Source organism: Stomoxys calcitrans, chromosome 5 (genome assembly GCF_963082655.1).
Source record: "Stomoxys calcitrans chromosome 5, idStoCalc2.1, whole genome shotgun sequence".
Taxonomy (NCBI): domain Eukaryota; kingdom Metazoa; phylum Arthropoda; class Insecta; order Diptera; family Muscidae; genus Stomoxys; species Stomoxys calcitrans.
The window spans coordinates 17,742,181-17,764,040 of NC_081556.1; the positions used below are offsets into that span (position 1 = coordinate 17,742,181).

Here is a 21,860-nt window from a genome sequence, read left to right on the forward strand (position 1 = left end):
CATATAAACCGATCTTGGATCTTGACTTCTTAAGTCGCTAGATGGCGCAATTCTTATCCGATTTGACTGAAATTTAGCATGACGCGTTTAGTTATGATTTCCAACAACCGTGCTGAGTATGGTTCAAATCGGTCCATACAATGATATAGCTGTCATATAAACAAATCTGGGGCTTGGAATTCTTGGTCTCTGAAGGGCGTAATTCCTATCGGATTTGGCTGAAATTTTGCCCGACGTGTTTCGCTATGAATTCCAACAACTGTGTTAAGTATGGTTCGAATCGGTCCATAACCTGATATAATTGCAAAATAAACCGATCTTGAAACTTGACTTCTTGAGCCACTAAAGCGCGTAATTCTTATCCGATTTGGCTGAAATTTAACATGACGTGTTTTGACATAGTTTCCAATAACTGTGCTAAATGGGGTTTAAATTAGCCTATAACCTGATATAGCTGCCATATAAACTGATCTCGGATCTTGACTTCTTGAGTCGCTAGAGGTCGCAATTGTTATCCTATATGTCTGAAATTTTGTACGACGGAACCTCTCATGACCATCAACATACGTGTTTATTATGGTCTGAATCGGTCTATAGCCTGATACAGCTCCCATATAAACCGATCTCTCTATTTTACTTCTTGAGCCCCCAAAGGGCGTAATCCTTATTTGAATTGGCTGAAATTTTACATAGATCTCCAACATATAAATTAAATATGGCCCGAGTCGGACCCTCAATCCAGTTGGCACTGGTGTCAGGTAGTCGGAGATCCTCCTCAGTCTACCCTCCGTATCCATAACACCCAGAATCGAACTGTGACCGCAACCATCCACCTTCAGCATACCGAGCTGCCTAGGGGTATTTAAAGTGCCCTGGGTCGATTCCGGAGTCGAAGTCGAGCAAATTTCTTAGCGATAGAGTCGAGTTAAAATTGCTCGGCTTAGCACCCCTAGTTATGAAACGACCAAAATTGTGGATTTTACAGCATCACAGCGCAATATCGGGTGCGAGATATATATAGGAGGCTCCCATATAAACCAATCTCCCATTATGACATATTTAGCACCTAAAAGCCTTAATTGATGTTCGATTGGGCTGCAATTGTGCATGTAGTGTTCTGTTACGACTTCCAATATCCGTGCGAAGTACGGTTGAAATCGGTATATAATCTGATATAGTTCCCATATAGTCCGATCTCCCGATTGTACGTCTTGAGCCCTTGGAAGACGCAATTTTTGTCCGATTTGGCTGAAATTTTGGATGTAGTATTTTATTATGACTTCCAACAACTGTTCTTAGTTCGGTCCAAATCGGTCTATAACATGATTTATCTACCATATAAACCGATTTCCCGATTTGATATCTTGAGCCCTTGGAAGCCGCAATTTTTGTTCGATTTGGCTAAAATTTTTCACATAGTGTTTTGTTATGACCTTCAACCACTGTGCCAAGGACGGTCTCAATCGGTCTATAACCTGATATAGCTCCCATATAAACCAATCTCGCGATTTGACATCTTGAGCCCTTACAAGCCGCATTGGCCGAAGTCCGATTTAGCTGAAATTTTGCATGTAGTATTCTTTTGTAGCTTCAAACAACTGTGTCAACTACGGTCCAAATCGGTCTATAACCTGATATAGCTCCCATATAAACCGATCTCCCGATTTGACTTCTTGATCCCCAGGAAACCTCAATTTTTATCCAATTTGGCTGAAATTTTGTTTAAGGTTATATAAAATCCTACATATTGGAAATAATGACACAAAACAATGTGCCCAACCGGAGGTCTCTAGATGTTTTTATTTTGGATTATATTATTTAAGATTACATAAAATTTTGCATTTAAGTTGATTCGATAAAACAAAAACCTCACCTCATTATATATGTAATAGTGAAGTCACAGCTACAGTTTAAAGTTTATTCTAAATATTCGATTACAGCAAGACCCATCGCAAAACTAGAGCCCTTTAAATTATTCACTGGTGCTGTGTGATATCATTTCATTGTTGACATACCAATGATGTTTATTGGTATTATAGAGTCCATGTGTTGTTGAAATATTAAGAATTGCTGCAGACTTCTCTAAACTCTCTGGCAAAGAGTCATTAGTGATTGGTAGTTTAGATGGCAGTGGAAACAAATGAGGCAAAGTACAGTTCATAACAGCCGGATTCTGGAAAGAAAAATAATAGTATTTAATTTTTAGTTTGTAATTTTCATAAATTTTCTGTTAATGTACAAAGTGCAGGTCCGGGAATTAGAAGATGGATCGGTTAGGAAAAACTCGACCCGAATTTGTCTGAGTGGGGCTTTGCGTAAGTATTGGTGGGCAAAAGTGCACTTCATGTACCTAATCAGATGAAATTTAGTGCTTGTAGGGGGCTCAATAAGTGAAATCCAGGGATTGGCTAACATGGGAGCTATATCAGTTGAAGGACCGATTTGGATCATATTTGGTCCAGATATTGGTAAACATAACACGAAACAATGTGCCAAATTTCAGCGAAATAGTATATTGGGTTGCCCAAAAAGTAATTGCGGATTTTTTAAAAGAAAGTAAATGCATTTTTAATAAAACTTAGAATGAACTTTAATCAGATATACTTTTTTACACTTTTTTTCTAAAGCAAGCTCAAAGTAAAAGCTGATAACTGACAGAAGATAGAATGCAATTACAGAGTCACAAGCTGTGAAAAAATTTGTCAATGCCGACTATATGAAAAATCCGCAATTACTTTTTGGGCAACATGCCCAACATGGCGGCCATTGAAAGTCAAAACAAAAGTTTTTGTGCTAAATTCGGATGAAAAAGCCTCTAGGGGCTCAAAAGTCAAAAACGGGAATCGGTTTATTGCAAATTTGCCCATGAACATACCATTAAGGAAGAGTGGCGGTGTGTTAAGTACGGTCAGAATGGGTCTATAGCCTCCCATATTCTTCCAAATTGTCTTCTTGAGTCCTTAAAAGCTGCAATTTTTGTCCAATATGGCTGAAATTATGCATACGGCATTCTGTTACAACTTCCAACAACTGCGCCAAGTACGGTCCAACTCAGTCTATTACCTGATATAGCTCCCATACAAACCGATCTCCCGACTTGACTTCTTGAGCCCTTACAAGCCGCAATGTTTGACCGATTTGGCTGAAATTTTGCATTTGGTGTTCTTTTATGACTTCCAATAACTGTATTAAGTACGGTTCAAATCGGACTATAATCTGATATGGCTCATATATATACCGATCTCTCGATTTGATTTCTTGAGTCCTTACAAGCCGAAATTTTTGTCCGATTTAGTTGACATCTTGCATGCGGTATTCCGTACGTCTTCCAATAACTGTGCCGAATACGGTCCAAATTAGTCTATAACAAGATATAGCTTGCATGTAAACCGATATCTCGAGAATCCTTCTTGTTCCCTAGAAGCTTTAATTTTTGCTAAAATTATGCCCTTTAACTAAATTTATATTGTAAACATTTTTAGCAGAAACCATGGAGGTAGGTTCTCAAGGTTCGGCCCGGCATAACTTAGCACGCTTTTACTCGCTTATTAAAAAATTGGAAAAAACCCTCGATTTCTCAAATTCCAAAGCCCAGATCCTCTATTTGGGTTTTCCCTTTTTTTTACTCCATATGTTTTTTATAACTTTTTCAATCTTATTCCCGAATTATTTGTTTGTAGCATTTTACAATGTTTGTAGACTCCGCAGCAAATTTACTAAAAAATGCCACTTTTGAAACTAACTTTGCCCGAAATGGGTATTTTAGGGATTTTTGTAAAAAAAATTCGGGCAGAATATATTTTTGGCTTTTTTAAGGACAATTTTATCTGCAAAATTCAAAAAGAAGATATCTTTATTCGTTTTTTTCTTATAACTTTTTCAATCTTATTCCCGAATTACAATAAGACGTGATATTGTAGACCTCAAGCGGACTTTGAGAGGAATTTTGAGAACTATCCAGCAAACAAAAAAAAAATTTGGAAATCAAACCACAAAGAAGATTTGGCAGCCCCAAAAAAATGTTGTATTTCAAAGCTGAATGAAATATTGGGTTGCCCAAAAAGTAATTGCGGATTTTTCATATAGTCGGCGTTGACAAATTTTTTTACAGCTTGTGACTCTGTAATTGCATGCTTTCTTCTGTCAGTTATCAGCTGTTACTTTAAGCTTGCTTTAGAAAAAAAGTGTAAAAAAAGTATATTTGATTAAAGTTCATTCTAAGTTTTATTAAAACTGCATTTACTTTCTTTTAAAAAATCCGCAATTACTTTTTGGGCAACCCAATAGTTCGTCTCTATTCTGTACCAGCATACAATTGTGAAGAAGATATGTGTGCAGAAAAGATAATCATTCATATATACAATGGCCAAATACCGCGTTATTGTATGAATGTCATATGCACGATCTTTTTACCCATTCGAGCACAGAAACTAGGAATCATTCTCTCTTTTTAGTAGCGATCTACTTAGCTTAGTATATACTTGTTTTTTTTTTTTGTAATTTTACCATAACTGCTGCTTCTAGTCGCTCCAAAATACTTAAAAATGTGGGGCGATCATCGGGTACAATACTCCAACAATCAACCATTATTTCATAAATTATTGAAGGGCATGCTGGTGGCGCATCCAACTTTCCCCCCTTAGTTACCAATTGAATAATCTCACGGTTTTGTAGACCAGCATAAGGCACTAAGCCCACACTAAATATCTATAAATAAAAAAATGACAAAGCAGACCATCAAAAATGTCATATTTTTCAACCTTAACTTACCTCCCATAACAAAACTCCAAATGACCAAACATCTGTCTTTGAAGTAAATATATTGTCCAAAAATGCTTCGGGGGGCATCCATTTGATGGGCAGCAGCGTATTGCCATCCTTGCGATAGTAGTCACAACGATATATGTCGCGAGCCAATCCAAAATCCGCAATCTTGACCTTGCGTTCAGACCCATCCGAACTTAGCAAACAATTTCGAGCGGCTATATCTCGGTGGATAAAGTGTTGGCACTCCAAGTAATGACAGCCCTTGGCCACATCCAAAGCACAGAAAACTAAGTCAATCATGGCTAAGGAGTATGAACGATCAGTCTGATGACGCACTTGGGTCAAAAAATGTTTCAGATCACCACCGGCTAATAGTTCGAGCACAACAATGCTAGGGCGAGAATTAAAGCATACACCTATTAGCTGCACTATATTGGGGTGATCGAATTTCGCCATAATAGCAGCTTCCATTACGAAATCAATCTCATCCAGTTCTGTGCTTCCTTTGGCTAGAATTTTAACGGCCACAAGTTTTTCAGCAGCACCGCTTACGTCATAGCGATACGATCCCTGATAAACTTCACCAAATGCTCCTTTACCCAAGACCCTGAATATCGAAAAACATCTGCATAGTCATACAGCAGTAGAAATGCTTCAGCGCATACTTGACCAATTTTAAATTTCTCCGATCTACTTGTGGCAAGCTATTAATACATATCTCACCATAGCTCACTTCAATGCAACTGTAGTTACTAAGATATGATCCATCGATGTTTTGACGTAGTTTCGTCAGTTCAATATCCACCGCCATCGGATTAATGTTATTTTCCAATTTATTCCTTTGGCAACGCATATCTGTAAGTGTGTATGATAAATAAAAAAAATATATATTGAAAGAGCTCATTTTGTAATTACAAGCAATAACAGCGACCAATACTATCAACAGTGGAACTAGAGCCATAGATATTGAAGTGGAAGAAGTGATTACATGCGCTAAAAAAGATTATCTTAGTAGTTGCAAATTTCACTTAGCACATTATTCACATTACCAATACAGGCCTTGGAATTGTTGGCTAAAATAGAACCATGCGGACAAATACACATCACCGATGACCTATGTTCATCCATAGCAAGACAGCGATAATCACAGCCGCAACCCTCAATGTCTGGTATGATTGTAATAGAACCATCGCCCAAGTTCGAGCCCGCATAGAAAGCACTCAGCTCTGTGAGAGCACGTGAATGATTTATATACGAGTAGCCGCCTTTGCCATGAGATCTATTAGAATAAACATCGCCACCAGAATAACCACCACCACCGCCACCTGTGTTGCAACCGCCTCCTCCGCCACCAAAACCACCTTCACCATTATGACTTATACCCGGACCGAGGGTCTCTTGTGGGAAATGGCATGGCATTCCACCTCTGCCACCACTTAACAAGGCATCACCATACTGACCATTTACCACTCCTTTGAGATTGACCTTTATACCACCACCAGGTCCTGCACTTGCATTCAATTGCTGTCCACCATAAATTTGACCTGTGGTAGGCTGACGTTCGAAATTTGCACTATGGCCATGTTGAAATTCTCCATCCCGGTGCACCTCACCTATACCTAAACCACCACCACCTCCAGCAGCAACTAACAGGACGATGTCATTTTGAAATGAGTTGCGCTGCAGTTAAAGAAACCAAAAAAAAGCAGAAATCAGATGGAATTATTAATTTAACTTAACCGGTTGTGCACTGAAAAAAAGAAAATAAATCGTATTACGTAGTACAAAATTAACCCAAAGTTAGTTTAAAAAATTTATTTCGTTTAAGTAAATTTTCTCTTATATTAAGAAAATTTACTGAATTACGGAATTCATATCCTACTACAAAATACATTGTATTAAGATCATGTAATTCAAGTGAGTATGCCACCGTGGGAGATTCCATGCTACATGTCCACTCGGACGCGACTCCCCAGGTGGTGGATTGGGGAAAGCTCATCAGATATGACGGGTACCGCAGAAATAAAATATGCGGGACGAACCAAAAAGTTGGCACAAAACAGGGGGTGTCTAGTTTGCACGGACACGAATAGGAACACGATGGGTCCGTGCAATAGGGTCGGCAGCGGAGGATCCAAATGTAATGGCCAACGGTGGTGCCCGCAGCTTTTCAGAAGATTTACCATCAAGAAAACCCAGCCTAAAGGATTGCAGCCATCACGAGGTGCCGATGAAAGGGCCCAATCCGACAACCATCTAAAAAAAAAATCACGATTACAGAAACATCAACAAGAAAAAATGGAACTGACAACCTCCCGATGACCAACTATATATTCAGAATATGGATTGGAGCATGGAACGTCAGAACTCTCCCAGAAGCATCGAGACGTTACCAAGACCATCCTCGGTTTAAGTGAAGTATTATGGCCGAAATCCGAAACTATGGATATTCAAGGTGGCTTCCACTTCATTTTTTCAGGCAAATTGGTTGGGTCATATACTACGCCGACCGCGCGATGATATAGCTAGAAATGTCTGGAATCCGCAAGCACAGCGAAGAAGGGGACGCCTGAAAAACACATGGATCCGCGGTACGAAAAGAGGGTTGGAATCAACCCTTACATCGCAGAATCAGGGGAAGGCCTTAGCCAACGAAAGAGCTAGATGGAGAGAGCTTGTTGATGAACATAGGGCACACCGAACAGTTTACTATTGGACAAATTTCACTGAAGTATATTTAATATACTCCAATTCTAAATAAAGGACATATATATATATATATTTAAAAAGGGCAAATTTTTAGCTATTACATTTTTGCCAAAATCTTCAGTTTGGTCTATAATTTAACCATGAATCGTCTTACAAACAAACAACGCTTGCAAATTATTGGGTTTTATTACCAAAATGAGGTACGTAAATAAGCAGAATTGTCCATTTTGGAGTGAAGATCAGCCAGAAGCATTGCAAAAGCTACCAATTCATCCAGAAAAAGTCACAATTTGGTGCGGTTTATGGGCTGGTGGCATCATTGGAACGTACTTCTTCAAAGTTGATGCGAATCGAAACATAACTGTGAATGGTGAGCGCAATCGTGAGATGATATCCAACGTTTTTTTTTGCCCAAAATGCAAGAGCTTGACATGCATGACATGTGGTTTCAACAAGACGGGTCCATATGGCACACAGCACTCACAACAATGGAGTTATTGAAAGGCGGGTTAGATGAACATTTAATTTCACATTAGGGACCGGTCAATAGGCCGCCTAGATCTTGCGATTTAACGCACTAAGACTATTTTTTGTGGGGCTATGTTAAAGGGGGCTAAATTGACGCATTGGAAGACAACACTGAAGGATTTATTCGCACAGAAAACTAATATCCTGAATTGTAATATGTGACAAACTAAGCAATAAATTGTATGAAATAACAATTATGTAGTAAATTTTAACTGAAGCTTATTAACATCGGTAGTGAGGACTTGTTAGTTTAAAGTTCACAAGGATTTAAAAAAATATTTGTGCAAAAATATTATGCTTGTGTGGATTAAAAAGGTATATATGCTAATACCACCGTAGCGCAGAGGTTAGCATGTCCGCCTTGGACACTAAAAGCCTGGGTTCGAATCCTGGCGAGACCATCAGAAAAAAAATTTCAGCGGTGCTTTTCTCCTCCTTATGCTGGCAACATTTATGAGGTACTATGCCATGTAAAACTTCTCTCCAAAGAGGTGTCGCACTGTGGCACGCCGTTCGGACTCGGCTATAAAAAGGAGGCCCCTTATCATTAAGCTTAAACTTGAATCGGACTGCACTCATTGATATGTTAGAAGTTTGCCCCTGTTCCTTAGTGGAATGTTCATGGGCAAAAATTTGCAATTTGCAATATGCTAATAAAAACATATAACCCTTAACAGTTGGCATTTATTCGTTCCTTCATTTGCATATACCTGAATTAATGAATTGAGTAAACTAAACAGAAGAAAAAAAACTTTGGCCTCAAATCATGTTCAATTTTACTATGATTTAGCTAAACCGTGACTCACTTTCTTTTTGAGTGTATGATGGTTATGAAAACTTACCTTGAAGACAAAAGATCCACCACCACCTCCACCAGCTGTCGCCATGGTAGAGATGTCACCATCTTCCTTTGTTGTTGTGTGACTTCCATTTCTCCCTTGTTGCCCAATCAAAAGATAAATTTCTTCGTCCTTATAAAGTTCTAAAATGGTGAAGACTACAGCCCCGCGTGATGTACCCCCAACAGTGAATGCAAAACCTCCACCAGCTCCTTTAACAATAAATCTAAGAAACACAGTTTTAATATTCTGTACTAATTCATATAAAACACAATATCAGTGTTACGTGCAGAATCCTGTACGAGGCACCTTCCATTTTTGCATACCCTCATATGGGTATTTAGTAACAACGCGCACCTCCTTTAGAACATGTGTCCGATTATTTTTCTTATAAAAGTTCGTGCATTGATGCTGGGTAGGACCATGCCTTCCCTGACTAAAGCAAGTACCAAGTTCCAAATCTGAAAAATATTGGTATTTAATATTAAATCTACATATGATCGAGTGAAGAGTTTCAGACCCATAGCGGTTTGTAATTGTTGTTAACCGAACATAGCAGTCGCTCTGCAACACCAAGAAGTCGGTGAAAAGAAGGGGGTCAAGAAGAATAATCGGAAGAACGGTTTATATGGGAGCTGTATCAGGCAATATATCGATTCAGACCATATAAGACACGTATGATGAAGGTAATGAAAGAAGCCGTTGTGCAAAATTTCAGCCAAATCGGATGAGAATTGCGCCCACTAGGGGCTCAAGAAGTCGAGATCCAAGATGGGATTTTATGGCAGCTATATCAGATTATGTACTAATTTGAAACACTTCATGCACAATTTCAGCTAAATCGGATAAAAATTGCGCCCTCTAGTGGCTCAATATGTCAAAATCCTAGATCGGTTTTAATGGCAGCTTATAGACCGATTTGAACCATACTCAGCACAGTTGTTGAAAGTCATAAAAGAACACTTCAAGCTAAATTTCAGCCAAATCGGATAAGAATTGCACCCTCTAGGGGCTCAAAAATCAAGATGCAAGATCGATTTATATGGCAGCTATATCCGGTTATGGACCGATTTGAACCACATTTAAAACAGTTGTTGGAAGTCATAACAAAACACTTCATGCACAATTTCAACCAAATCGGAAAAGAATTGCGCCCTCTAGAGGCCTAGAAGCCAAGATTCCAGTTCGGTTTATATGATTGCTTTTTTAGGCTATGTATCGATTTGAACTATACTTAGCACAGTTGTTGGAAGACTTAACAAAACACCTTTTGCCAAATTTCTGCCAAATCAGGAAAATATTGCGCCCTCTAGAGGCTCAAAAAGTCAAGATCAAAGACAGGTTTATATGGAAGCTATATTAGGTTATGTACCGATTTAAACTATACTTAGCACAGTTTTTGGAAGTCATAACAAAACACTTCATGCTAAATTTCAGCCAAATCGGATGAGAATTGCGCCCTCTAGTAGCTCAAGAAGTCAAGATCCAAGATCGGTTTATATGTCAGCTACATTAAAACATGGACCGATATAGCCCATTTACAAACCCAACCGACCTACACTGATAAGAAGTATTTGTGCAAAATTTCAAGCGCCATGGTCGAAAGTTATCGTGCTTTCGACAGACAGACGGACATGGCTGGATCGAATTAAAATATCATGATGATCAAGAATTCATATTCTTTATGGGGTTTTAGACGAATATTTCGAGGTGTTACAAAAGGAATCACGAAATTAGTGTAACCCCATCCTTTGGTGGAGGGTGAGTATTTGTGTGTATCATTGGACTGATGGGCAAAAATACTCACACTACCGCACATTACCATGTACGTACCCAAGAAAATAATGCCACGCAAGCCCACGAGCTTGTAGATAAATGCAATAGTGTGCCCGTCACTGGTATAGACACTAGGGTGATGACTTTTTTAAAACCTCATATCTCTGTATCATATTTTGATGAATTTTTATTTAAGATTAGATAAAATCTTCCATTTGAGGTGATTCAATTAAAAAACCTCTCCCACAAGATCACAAGATAACATCATCAAACACTCAAGGAAGTTGAATATCCACGTTATCATTAGAGAGGATGAGGATTTTAGTGCGAGGTTGTCTTTGTTGTGACAGGAGTTACATAAGTCTTGCATAACTTTGATCGCACGCTCACAGCACTGGTTACTCCGGACAATGTTGAAAATAGAGATTCATATTTTTCCAGTATGGCTTAAAGCATCTGAGAGCTAATTGTTGAGCAGTGCAGTGGTAGAAGCATACGTTTCGAATGAAACGTTGGGTCTTGTTATAAAACCTTTTGTTTTAGCATCTACCTTTTCTTTCTGCGCTATTAGAAAAGGTTGAATAACAAGACTTAAGAATTCATTCATATGCTTCTACCATTGCACTAATTAGTGAGGAGCTGGAAGCATGTAATCTTTTGGTGGCATCGCAAGCTGATGAGGCCCCTGGCAAAGGCCGAAATCGTGATCCTTGGAGCCCGCCTCCAATACTTTTTACACATTGGAGGCCACCGTAGTACAGTGGTTAGCATGTCCGCTTATGACGCTGAATGTCTGGGTTCGAATCCTGGCGGAATTTTAGAAAAAAAAATTCAGTGTTGGTTATCCTTCCCTAAAACCGCGAGCTCGGAAACCACGGAAACCTAGGCAGCAACCGGAGGCCGTGATAATAAAGCAGAATGAAGGGCACTGTTACGCAGACGTGCTTAGGGACCTCAGGCGAAATAAGAAACCGAAGGAAGCCGCTCCGTCCAGAAAACAGTAAGGAGCTGGAAGTAAGAAGGTTTTCTGCAAGCCCCTCAAGGGTACCCTTAAGGAGGCGGCAGTCGTGCAGGATCTAAGACCAATGGCGAATATAGAGCTCCGCGATCTGGACTTCCTCTACTCCGCCGAATAGATCACTGATGCAGTGATCAAGGCAACGGGAACAACAGCTGAGGAAGTGACTGTGCAGCTAACTGTACTTAATTGCAGAGAGCAGAGGAAGGCCATCGTCTCGCTCCCAGCTAGCTGCGCCAACGAGTTGCTGAAGACCAGCAGGCTCCTGATTGAAATGGGAAATTGTCGACTTTCATACCGGAAAGAGAGAAAACGCTGCTTCAGGTTTTTTAAAGCAGGCCATCTGAACTGGGAATGCAAGGGACCCAATAGAAAAGACAATTGTCCAGAGAATGCTGAAAGACGAGAGGAAGTTGGAGGCGGTGATGGGAAACGCCGAACAAGATTTGCGCAGCAAGAAGGTTGACTAGGACACAGCGGCGTAGAGTATGAATGCGGAGGTCTGGAAGCAGATACAATGACGATGATATGGATTATCACCAGATATGGGGTCTACCTCGAAGTAATGCGAAAGCGGTTTGGAAGTGGAATTAATCCTCAGGAGTGATACAGGCCGGTACCGTTGATAACTGAGTCCGGCATAAGGCGAGAGATGTACTCGTCACATGCATAAAGCATTTCCCCATCCTGACCCGCAAAAAAAAAATTTCTTGCCTATGTGGGCGACATTTGTGAGGTACTTTGCCATGTATAAACTTCTTCCCAAAAACTGTTGCTCTGCGGCATGATATGTGAGAAGTTTTCACCTGTTCCTTAATGGCGTGTTTATGGGCAAATTTGCATTTTTGCTCCTTTAAATTGTATGCAGGCTACGTCTATTTCAGCCGAATCGTATAATGAGTAGGGTTCTAGGTGTTTAATAAATGAAATCGGGGAATCAGTTTAATCAAGACAAATTTATAAAAATACAAATTTTGCCCATGAACATTCCACTAAGGCAGAGCGACAAATTTCTCACATATCAATGAGTGTAGTCCGATTCAAATGTTAAGCTCAATGAGAAGGGGCCTCCTTTTTATAGCCCAGTCCGAACGGCGTGCCTCAGTGCGACACCTCTTAAGGGAGAAGTTTTACATGGCATAGTGCCTCACAAATGTTGCCAGCATTTGGAGGGGATAACCACCGCTGAATACTTTCGAACCCAGGCGTTCAGCGTCATAGGCGGACATGCAACGCTAGATCAAGAGCTATATCTAAATAGGAATATATGTGTCCCATTTGCTAACCGACCTAGATAAATAAGAAGTATCTACTGCAATATTCCTTCGTTATTTCGATATTAGAAATATAGCTCCCATATAAACCTATCCCTAGATTTGACTTCATAGCCATTTTCTTAAAATACTCCACAAAAAACTGGGTTAGTTGTTTGAAAATTTTGTCAAAATACATTGTGGTGTTCACGGGCGGTTCGGTAAGCGTTTGTCACAATGTTTCCATTAGTAGCTAAGGAAGTCTTTATTGTGATGTACAATGAATGGCGATGGTACAAGAACAACATATAACAAATTTCAAATTTCGATTTAAGATATTTTATAATAACTTACATTTGTAGTTTTCAAAGTCCTTGTGTGGGGCCCCGATTTGCCATACATTCCAATAATGATAGCCCTTTAAATGTTCTCGTGGTATATTAATGCCAAAACATTCGGACGATAAGGATAGATTATAAATAGACATCGAGAAAAAATCCCTTGAATAGTGGCCAACCAACTGCAAGAAATACCTTAAGTGTTTCCAAATTATCGATCTTTAATATAAAATTAGATACCATTCAGCTACCTTGATGTGATGTTGGGTAGAAGAGTTACAATTTGCAATCCATTGGCAAAGCCATCCTTGTACGAGTTGTATAAAACAGTAGTTATATTTGTACTCTCTTGGATCTCTACCACAGAAAATGTCAACACGAAAGCATCATTTACTAAACAAGCTGCAAAGAACTTTACTGAACAGGAATTGCGATAGGGAGAAAGTACGTCACCATGTACCAATGGAGGTGGATTGAAGGTTGGGCTTACTACAGTGGCATTGTGCATTAAAACATGAGCGCTTTCATTTTCAAATTTATCGTTGTACAACATCATTCCGGAATATCCGTAACTGGTGTCGATCGTCCATTGGGATAACGATCTGCCAAAATTCCGCCAGCCGCACATATCATGTGCAAAGTCACAACAAGCGCCATAAGGTTTCTGGTCTAGAAAAGATGCCAAAAGTTTTAAAACAAAACTGAGCACTGAAAAGATTGAATTTTTTTCATTTTTACCACATTTAAAATCAATATCAGCACATTTGTTAGAAGAACACGTTCTGAGTGAGTTCCAATGTTGCTCGGGTGCATAGCTGCACTCCTCTTGTTTCGCGGTAGACTCTAGAAAGCAATTATTCATATGTAAATTGTCTAATGCCACATATGCATCGCTCTCTACAGATTGAGGCAAAATTTGAAGAATTATTCGAAAATATCCGGAAATGTGGCCCAATTGAAAAGATTTCTTTGTCCATAGTGGGGAAAATCCTGCCGCAATTTCTTGTTTCGAAGTTTCCGATAGGTATTGTTCTACAACCACTCGAAATCGACCAAGGCCCAAACCATTTTGGTTTGTAAAAACTTCAAGAGCACATGTTTCTAAGGAGTCATTGAACATTGGAGATGTAAGATTTACTTGCAAAGTGGCGGGTAATAAACTGGCATACAAAAAATAACCCCATGTCCGATAAATATCTAATAAGGGACCTATTTTCTTTGTCTTATACAAAGTATAGGGAGAATCGTAGCTAACATTTACACCCAGGCTCTCTGTCCATGTCCAGGCACAAAGATCTTCAAATGTGCAGCAAACTCCTAATGGATCTTCAATATGCATGCGTTGTTGTGCTTTAGTTATCTAGAGAAGTTGGGAAAAAGTAGAAGTAAGTATTGGGTTGCCCAAAAAGTAATTGCGGATATTTCATATAGTCGGCGTTGACAAATGTTTTCACAGCTTGTGACTCTGTAATTGCATTCTTTCTTCTGTCAGTTATCAGCTGTTACTTTTAGCTTGCTTTAGAAAAAAAGTGTAAAAAAGTATATTTGATTAATGTTCATTCAAAGTTTTATTAAAAATGCATTTACTTTCTTTTAAAAAATCCGCAATTACTTTTTGGGCAACCGATGTTTTGATTGAACATGTAAGAAACATGGTGATTAAATTTTACAAATCGCAAATTTATTTACAGATATCTCTTAAATGGAGGCTAAATATGGTATATGATTAAAATGTTATTCAAAATTAATATTTTTTACTTACCTTTACAGAATTTAGAAATGAAGACAGAAAATACAAACAGGCCAGCATATACCGTTTACGTGCCATAGCTGTTTTGCAATAGATACGCAATTCCGTTAATGTAATCGATATTGAAGGCATTTCCAATGCCTTAGACGCTTTAATTGAATTTGTATGTATTTTTAAAATAATTTGTTTTCCTTCATGTTGAACTTACGATATTTGCTCGATGTTGTATTCAGAAATATGCAGGAATCTTTGTAAGATAAACTTCTTCTCAACACTGCAATAGAAAAGTTCCAAACATTTTAAAAGCAGGACATAGGCCTTCACCGACAAATATTTGAGGACCCTATCATCTATAGAGGTGAGTTAGAAAGTATCCAAATTGAGTACTTTCTGGTAGCTAAAACCAATTTACTTGACTAAGTATTCGAGCAAAATTTCAAGCGCCTTGCTTTATTCCTTTGAAAGCTAGCTTGCTTTCGATAGACCAACGGACGCACAGGGATAAATCGACTTAAAATGTCAAGAAAATCAAGAAAATATATATTTTGTTGGATTTTAGATCAATATTTCGATGTGGTACAAACGGATTGACGAAGTTTGTATACCCCCGATCGTATGATGGAGGGAATAAAACTTTTTATAAATTATAAATGTCTAATGGATCACCACGTACCTTTGCATCATCAATTGGAAATGAATTTCAACCTCTAGTGTCTTAAGATGTCACATCGGTCACACTGCCAGCTATATCATATTACGGAACGATTAATGCCGTACTTGGTATGCCTATTGGAAGTCAAAGAAGCACTCAACGTCAGTCAATTTAGACAAATCGCATAAGAGTTGTATCTTGATGGTGCACATACAGACAGACGGACAAGTCTACATCGAACAAAATTGTCTTCCCTATCTCGATGAGTAGTTCATGATGTTACAAATGTATTACCGAAATTATTATACCCCCATCCAATTGCGGAGGTAACATCATTTATATTATTGAGAGTTAAGGTTCATTTGTAGTAGACGGAGGGACAGGGTATATATTTATATACTTACCTTACATTAAGAAATATTTCAATGTGTGTATCTTGTCGACTGAATTCGATTCTTTCTTTAAACTTGGCCACTCTTTCTCTGAGCACAAAATTTGAGAAAAATATACTGACATACAAGTGACACAGACGTTTCTGTCCGAACATCACACTACTAATGGACATAAACGTCGAAAAAAGTGCTTAAGTAGTATAGTCTAATGAAAATCAACATCCGCCCATAACTTCAAATTTATTGCTCTAATTTTAATACCCTCCACCATAGAATGGAGGGTATACTAATTTCGTCATTCCGTTTGTGACACATATTTGGTCTCTAACAGCCAAACCAAGTACGTATGGCCCCAATTGGTTCATAACTTGGTATAGTTTCAATAGCATAGCAATGCTTATCGATTACCCTTTGTTTGCCACCACAGAGATATCGGGCAAGGAACTTGACAAATGCTATCCATGGTGGAGGGTATATAAGAATCAGCACAGGCGAACTCAGCACGCTTTTACTTGTTTTTTTTTTATAAATATAATTTCTTCTTTGGAAACATTTTAAAATTTTATTTCATGGTAAACATTTGGACAAATCGTAAGAACTTTGAAATAAAAACAAAAGCTCAGTGTATCATCAACAGAATCAAATGACTGCAAACCAAATAAATGTACTCATTTCTATAATTAGAATTCGGTATGGAATTGAGAATTGCAAGCGGTGGTAATTTTCTAATTTGCGGTATACTCATACAAATGAGGTATAAACATCTATCTCTGGTATGGAACCAAATTGAGGCATATTATTTACGATTTTGACTAGTAGCTTAATAAGTCAAATCGGTGCATAGGTATATATGACAGCTTTTTTGAGTGTGAAGAACCACGACAAATATGAACACCATGTGAAAAAATTTCCTACAAAATGTGGAAAATTATTAGAATTTAGAACAATTTCAAGCATTCCGCAGTTCGAAATTCGAAGACGAATCGTAAAGATATCAATTATAAATTTAATTTTTGTTGCTTTTTTTCAAAGTGGGAAACCTCTGGAAACACCATTGGATTCGTGAGGTAAAGCTCTTTACGTAATGGTGCTGGTTGAATCAATACCCCAATGTTTTCTATGAAAAAAAAATCCATAAAACCGATTTATTTAGGCCTAAAAATTTCAAGGTCATTTTAAAGTTCGAAAACGCTGTAACTCTTTCATTTATTCGAATTTAGAACATTTTCAAGCATTCCGCAGTTCGAAATTCGAAGACGAATCGTAAAGATATCAAAAATCCCTTAAATTAAACATTTTATTTTTTTTGCATTTTTTTTTCCAAAGGGGGTAACCTTACCAAAATTTGAAATTTTTGATGCGAAATTTTTTTTTGAGTTGAGTATACAGAAGTGAAGTATGTGTCAAATAAATGTGGTTTTGCCCGACTCCCGAGTGTTTTCTTCAGAAAACAAGCACACAACCGCATAATTGGTGTCCGAAAAATACAAAAACCACCTACGTGAGTTCGAAAATGCTCTAACTTCCTTAGATTTTCGAATTCCGAAATGCTGGAAACACCATTGGATTCGTGAGGTAAAGCTCTTTCAGTAATGGTGCTGGTTTAATCAATACCCCAATGTTTTCTATGAAAAAAATCGTTAAAACCGATTTATTTAGGCCTTAAAATTTTAAGGTCATTTTTAAGTTCGAAAACGCTGTAACTCTTTCATTTATTCGAATTTAGAACATTTTCAAGCATTTCGCAGTTCGAAATTCGAAGACGAATCGTAAAGATATCAAAAATCCCTTAAATTAAACATTTTATTTTTTTTTGCATTTTTTTTCCAAAGGGGGTAACCTTACCAAAATTTGAAATTTTTGATGAGAAATTTTTTTTTGAGTTGAGTATACAGAAGTGAAATATGTGTCAAATAAATGTGGTTTTGCCCGACTCCCGAGTGTTTTCTTCAGAAAACAAGCACACAACCGCATAATTGGTGTCCGAAAAATACAAAAAACACTTATGTGAGTTCGAAAATGCTCTAACTTCCTTAGATTTTCGAATTCCGAAATGCTGGAAACACCATTGGATTCGTGAGGTAAAGCTCTTTCCGTAATGGTGCTGGTTGAATCAATACCCCAATGTTTTCTACGAAACAAATCCATAAAACCGATTTATTTAGGCCTAAAAATTTCAAGGTCATTTTAAGGTTCGAAAACGCTGTAACTCTTTCATTTATTCGAACTTAGAACATTTTCAAGCATTCCGCAGTTCGAAATTCGAAGACGAATCGTAAAGATATCAAAAATCCCTTAAATTAAACATTTTATTTTTTTTGCATTTTTTTTCCAAAGGGGGTAACCTTACCAAAATTTGAAATTTTTGATGCGAAATTTTTTTTTTGAGTTGAGTATACAAAACTGAAGAATGTGCCAAATGAATGTAGTTTTGCCCGACTCCCGAGTGTTTTCTTCAGAAAACAAGCACACAACCGCATAATTGGTGTCCGAAAAAAACAAAAAACACCTCTGTGAGTTCGAAAATGCTCTAACTTCCTTAGATTTCCGAAATTCTGGAAACATCATTGGATTCGTGAGGTAAAGCTCTTTCCGTAATGGTGCTGGTTGAATCAATACCCCAATGTTTTCTACGAAACAAATCCATAAAACCGATTTATTTAGGCCTAAAAATTTCAAGGTCATTTTAAAGTTCGAAAACGCTGTAACTCTTTCATTTATTCGAATTTAGAACATTTTCAAGCATTCCGCAGTTCGAAATTCGAAGAGGAATCGTAAAGATATCAAAAATCCCTTAAATTAAACATTTTATTTTTTTTGCATTTTTTTTTCCAAAGGGGGTAACCTTACCAAAATTTGAAATTTTTGATGCGAAATTTTTTTTTGAGTTGAGTATACAGAAGTGAAGTATGTGTCAAATAAATGTGGTTTTGCCTGACTCCCGAGTGTTTTCTTCAGAAAACAAGCTCACAACCGCATAATTGGAGTCCGAAAAATACAAAAAAACACTTATGTGAGTTCGAAAATGCTCTAACTTCCTTAGATTTTCGAATTCCGAAATGCTGGAAACACCATTGGATTCGTGAGGTAAAGCTCTTTCAGTAATGGTGCTGGTTGAATCAATACCCCAATGTTTTCTATGAAAAAAATCGTTAAACCCGATTTATTTAGGCCTAAAAATTTCAAGGTCATTTTAAAGTTCGAAAACGCTGTAACTCTTTCATTTATTCGAATTTAGAACATTTTCAAGCATTCCGCAGTTCGAAATTCGAAGACGAATCGTAAAGATATCAAAAATCCCTTAAATTTAACATTTTATTTTTTTTGCATTTTTTTTCCAAAGGGGGTAACCTTACCAAAATTTGAAATTTTTTAAGCGAAAAATTTTTTTGAGTTGAGTATACAGAAGTGAAATATGTGTCAAATAAATGTAGTTTTGCCCGACTCCCGAGTGTTTTCTTCAGAAAACAAGCTCACAACCGCATAATTGGTGTCCGAAAAATACAAAAAACACCTATGTGAGTTCGAAAATGCTCTAACTTCCTTAGATTTTCGAATTCCGAAATTCTGGAAACACCATTGGATTCGTGAGGTAAAGCTCTCTCCGTAATGGTGCTGGTTGAAACAATACCCCAATGTTTTCTATGAAAAAAATCGTTAAAACCGATTTATTTAGGCCTAAAAATTTCAAGGTCATTTTAAAGTTCGAAAACGCTGTAACTCTTTCATTTATTCGAATTTAGAACATTTTCAAGCATTCCGCAGTTCGAAATTCGAAGACGAATCGTAAAGATATCAAAAATCCCTTAAATTTAACATTTTATTTTTTTTGCATTTTTTTTCCAAAGGGGGTAACCTTACCAAAATTTGAAATTTTTTAAGCGAAAAATTTTTTTGAGTTGAGTATACAGAAGTGAAATATGTGTCAAATAAATGTAGTTTTGCCCGACTCCCGAGTGTTTTCTTCAGAAAACAAGCTCACAACCGCATAATTGGTGTCCGAAAAATACAAAAAACACCTATGTGAGTTCGAAAATGCTCTAACTTCCTTATATTTTCGAATTCCGAAATTCTGGAAACACCATTGGATTCGTGAGGTAAAGCTCTTTCCGTAATGGTGCTGGTTGAATCAATACCCCAATGTTTTCTATGAAAAAAAAATCGTTAAAACCGATTTATTTAGGCCTAAAAATTTCAAGGTCATTTTAAAGTTCGAAAACGCTGTAACTCTTTCATTTATTCGAATTTAGAACATTTTCAAGCATTCCGCAGTTCGAAATTCGAAGACGAATCGTAAAGATATCAAAAATCCCTTAAATTAAACATTATATTTTTTTTGCATTTTTTTTTCCAAAGGGGGTAACCTTACCAAAATTTGAAATTTTTGATGCGAAATTTTTTTTTGAGTTGAGTATACAGAAGTGAAGTATGTGTCAAATAAATGTGGTTTTGCCCGACTCCCGAGTGTTTTCTTCAGAAAACAAGCTCACAACCGCATAATTGGTGTCCGAAAAATACAAAAAACACCTACGTGAGTTCGAAAATGCTCTAACTTCCTTAGATTTTCGAATTCCGAAATTCTGGAAACACCATTGGATTCGTGAGGTAAAGCTCTCTCCGTAATGGTGATGGTTGAAACAATACCCCAATGTTTTCTATGAAAAAAATCCATAAAACCGATTTATTTAGGCCTAAAAATTTCAAGGTCATTTTAAAGTTCGAAAACGCTGTAACTCTTTCATTTATTCGAATTTAGAACATTTTCAAGCATTCCGCAGTTCGAAATTCGAAGACGAATCGTAAAGATATCAAAAATCCCTTAAATTAAACATTTTATTTTTTTTGCATTTTTTTTCCAAAGGGGGTAACCTTACCAAAATTTGAAATTTTTGATGCGAAATTTTTTTTTGAGTTGAGTATACAGAAGTGAAGTATGTGTCAAATAAATGTGGTTTTGCCTGACTCCCGAGTGTTTTCTTCAGAAAACAAGCTCACAACCGCATAATTGGTGTACGAAAAATACAAAAAACACCTATGTGAGTTCGAAAATGCTCTAACATCCTTAGATTTTCGAATTCCGAAATGCTGGAAACATCATTGGATTTGTGAGGTAAAGCTCTTTCAGTAATGGTGCTGGTTGAATCAATACCCCAATGTTTTCTATGAAAAAAATCGTTAAAACCGATTTATTTAGGCCTAAAAATTTCAAGGTCATTTTAAAGTTCGAAAACGCTGTAACTCTTTCATTTATTCGAATTTAGAACATTTTCAAGCATTCCGCAAAAACAACAAACACTTATGTGAGTTCGAAAATGCTCTAACTTCCTTAGATTTTCGAATTCCGAAATGCTGGAAACACCATTGGATTCGTGAGGTAAAGCTCTTTCAGTAATGGTGCTGGTTGAATCAATACCCCAATGTTTTCTATGAAAAAAATCGTTAAAACCGATTTATTTTGGCCTAAAAATTTCAAGGTCATTTTAAAGTTCGAAAACGCTGTAACTCTTTCATTTATTCGAATTTAGAACATTTTCAAGCATTCCGTAGTTCGAAATTCGAAGACGAATCGTAAAGATATCAAAAATCCCTTAAATTAAACATTTTATTTTTTTTGCATTTTTTTTCCAAAGGGGGTAACCTTACCAAAATTTTCATTTATTCGAATTTAGAACATTTTCAAGCATTCCGCAGTTCGAAATTCGAAGACGAATCGTAAAGATATCAAAAATCCCTTAAATTAAACATTTTATTTTTTTTGCATTTTTTTTCCAAAGGGGGTAACCTTACCAAAATTTGAAATTTTTTATGCGAAATTTTTTTTTGAGTTGAGTATACAGA

General features: G+C 37.2%; 1 protein-coding gene across 1 annotated transcript; it reads right to left on the reverse strand.

Moving 5' to 3' along the window:
• Positions 1-1,972: 1,972 nt before the first annotated feature.
• Positions 1,973-13,784, reverse strand: LOC106090605 (ALK tyrosine kinase receptor-like). The gene is made up of 9 exons (XM_013256849.2): positions 13,480-13,784; positions 13,245-13,423; positions 9,130-9,304; positions 8,847-9,069; positions 5,817-6,447; positions 5,433-5,622; positions 4,771-5,374; positions 4,507-4,707; positions 1,973-2,173 (listed from the first exon to the last, which is right to left on the reverse strand). The coding sequence occupies exons 1-9, from the start codon at positions 13,782-13,784 to the stop codon at positions 1,973-1,975; spliced, it is 2,709 nt and encodes a 902-aa protein (XP_013112303.2).
• Between the last annotated feature and the right edge of the window lie 8,076 nt (positions 13,785-21,860).

Excerpts from the sequence above, each read along its gene's own strand:
- LOC106090605 (XM_013256849.2), bottom strand. The coding sequence starts at position 13,784 with ATGATGTTGTACAACGATAAATTTGAAAATGAAAGCGCTCATGTTTTA. Across the intron at positions 13,424-13,479 it reads CTACCCAACATCACATCAAG|GTATTTCTTGCAGTTGGTTG; the intron begins GTAGCTGAATGG and ends GAAACACTTAAG. Across the intron at positions 9,070-9,129 it reads CCTCGTACAGGATTCTGCAC|ATTTATTGTTAAAGGAGCTG; the intron begins GTAACACTGATA and ends TGTGTTTCTTAG.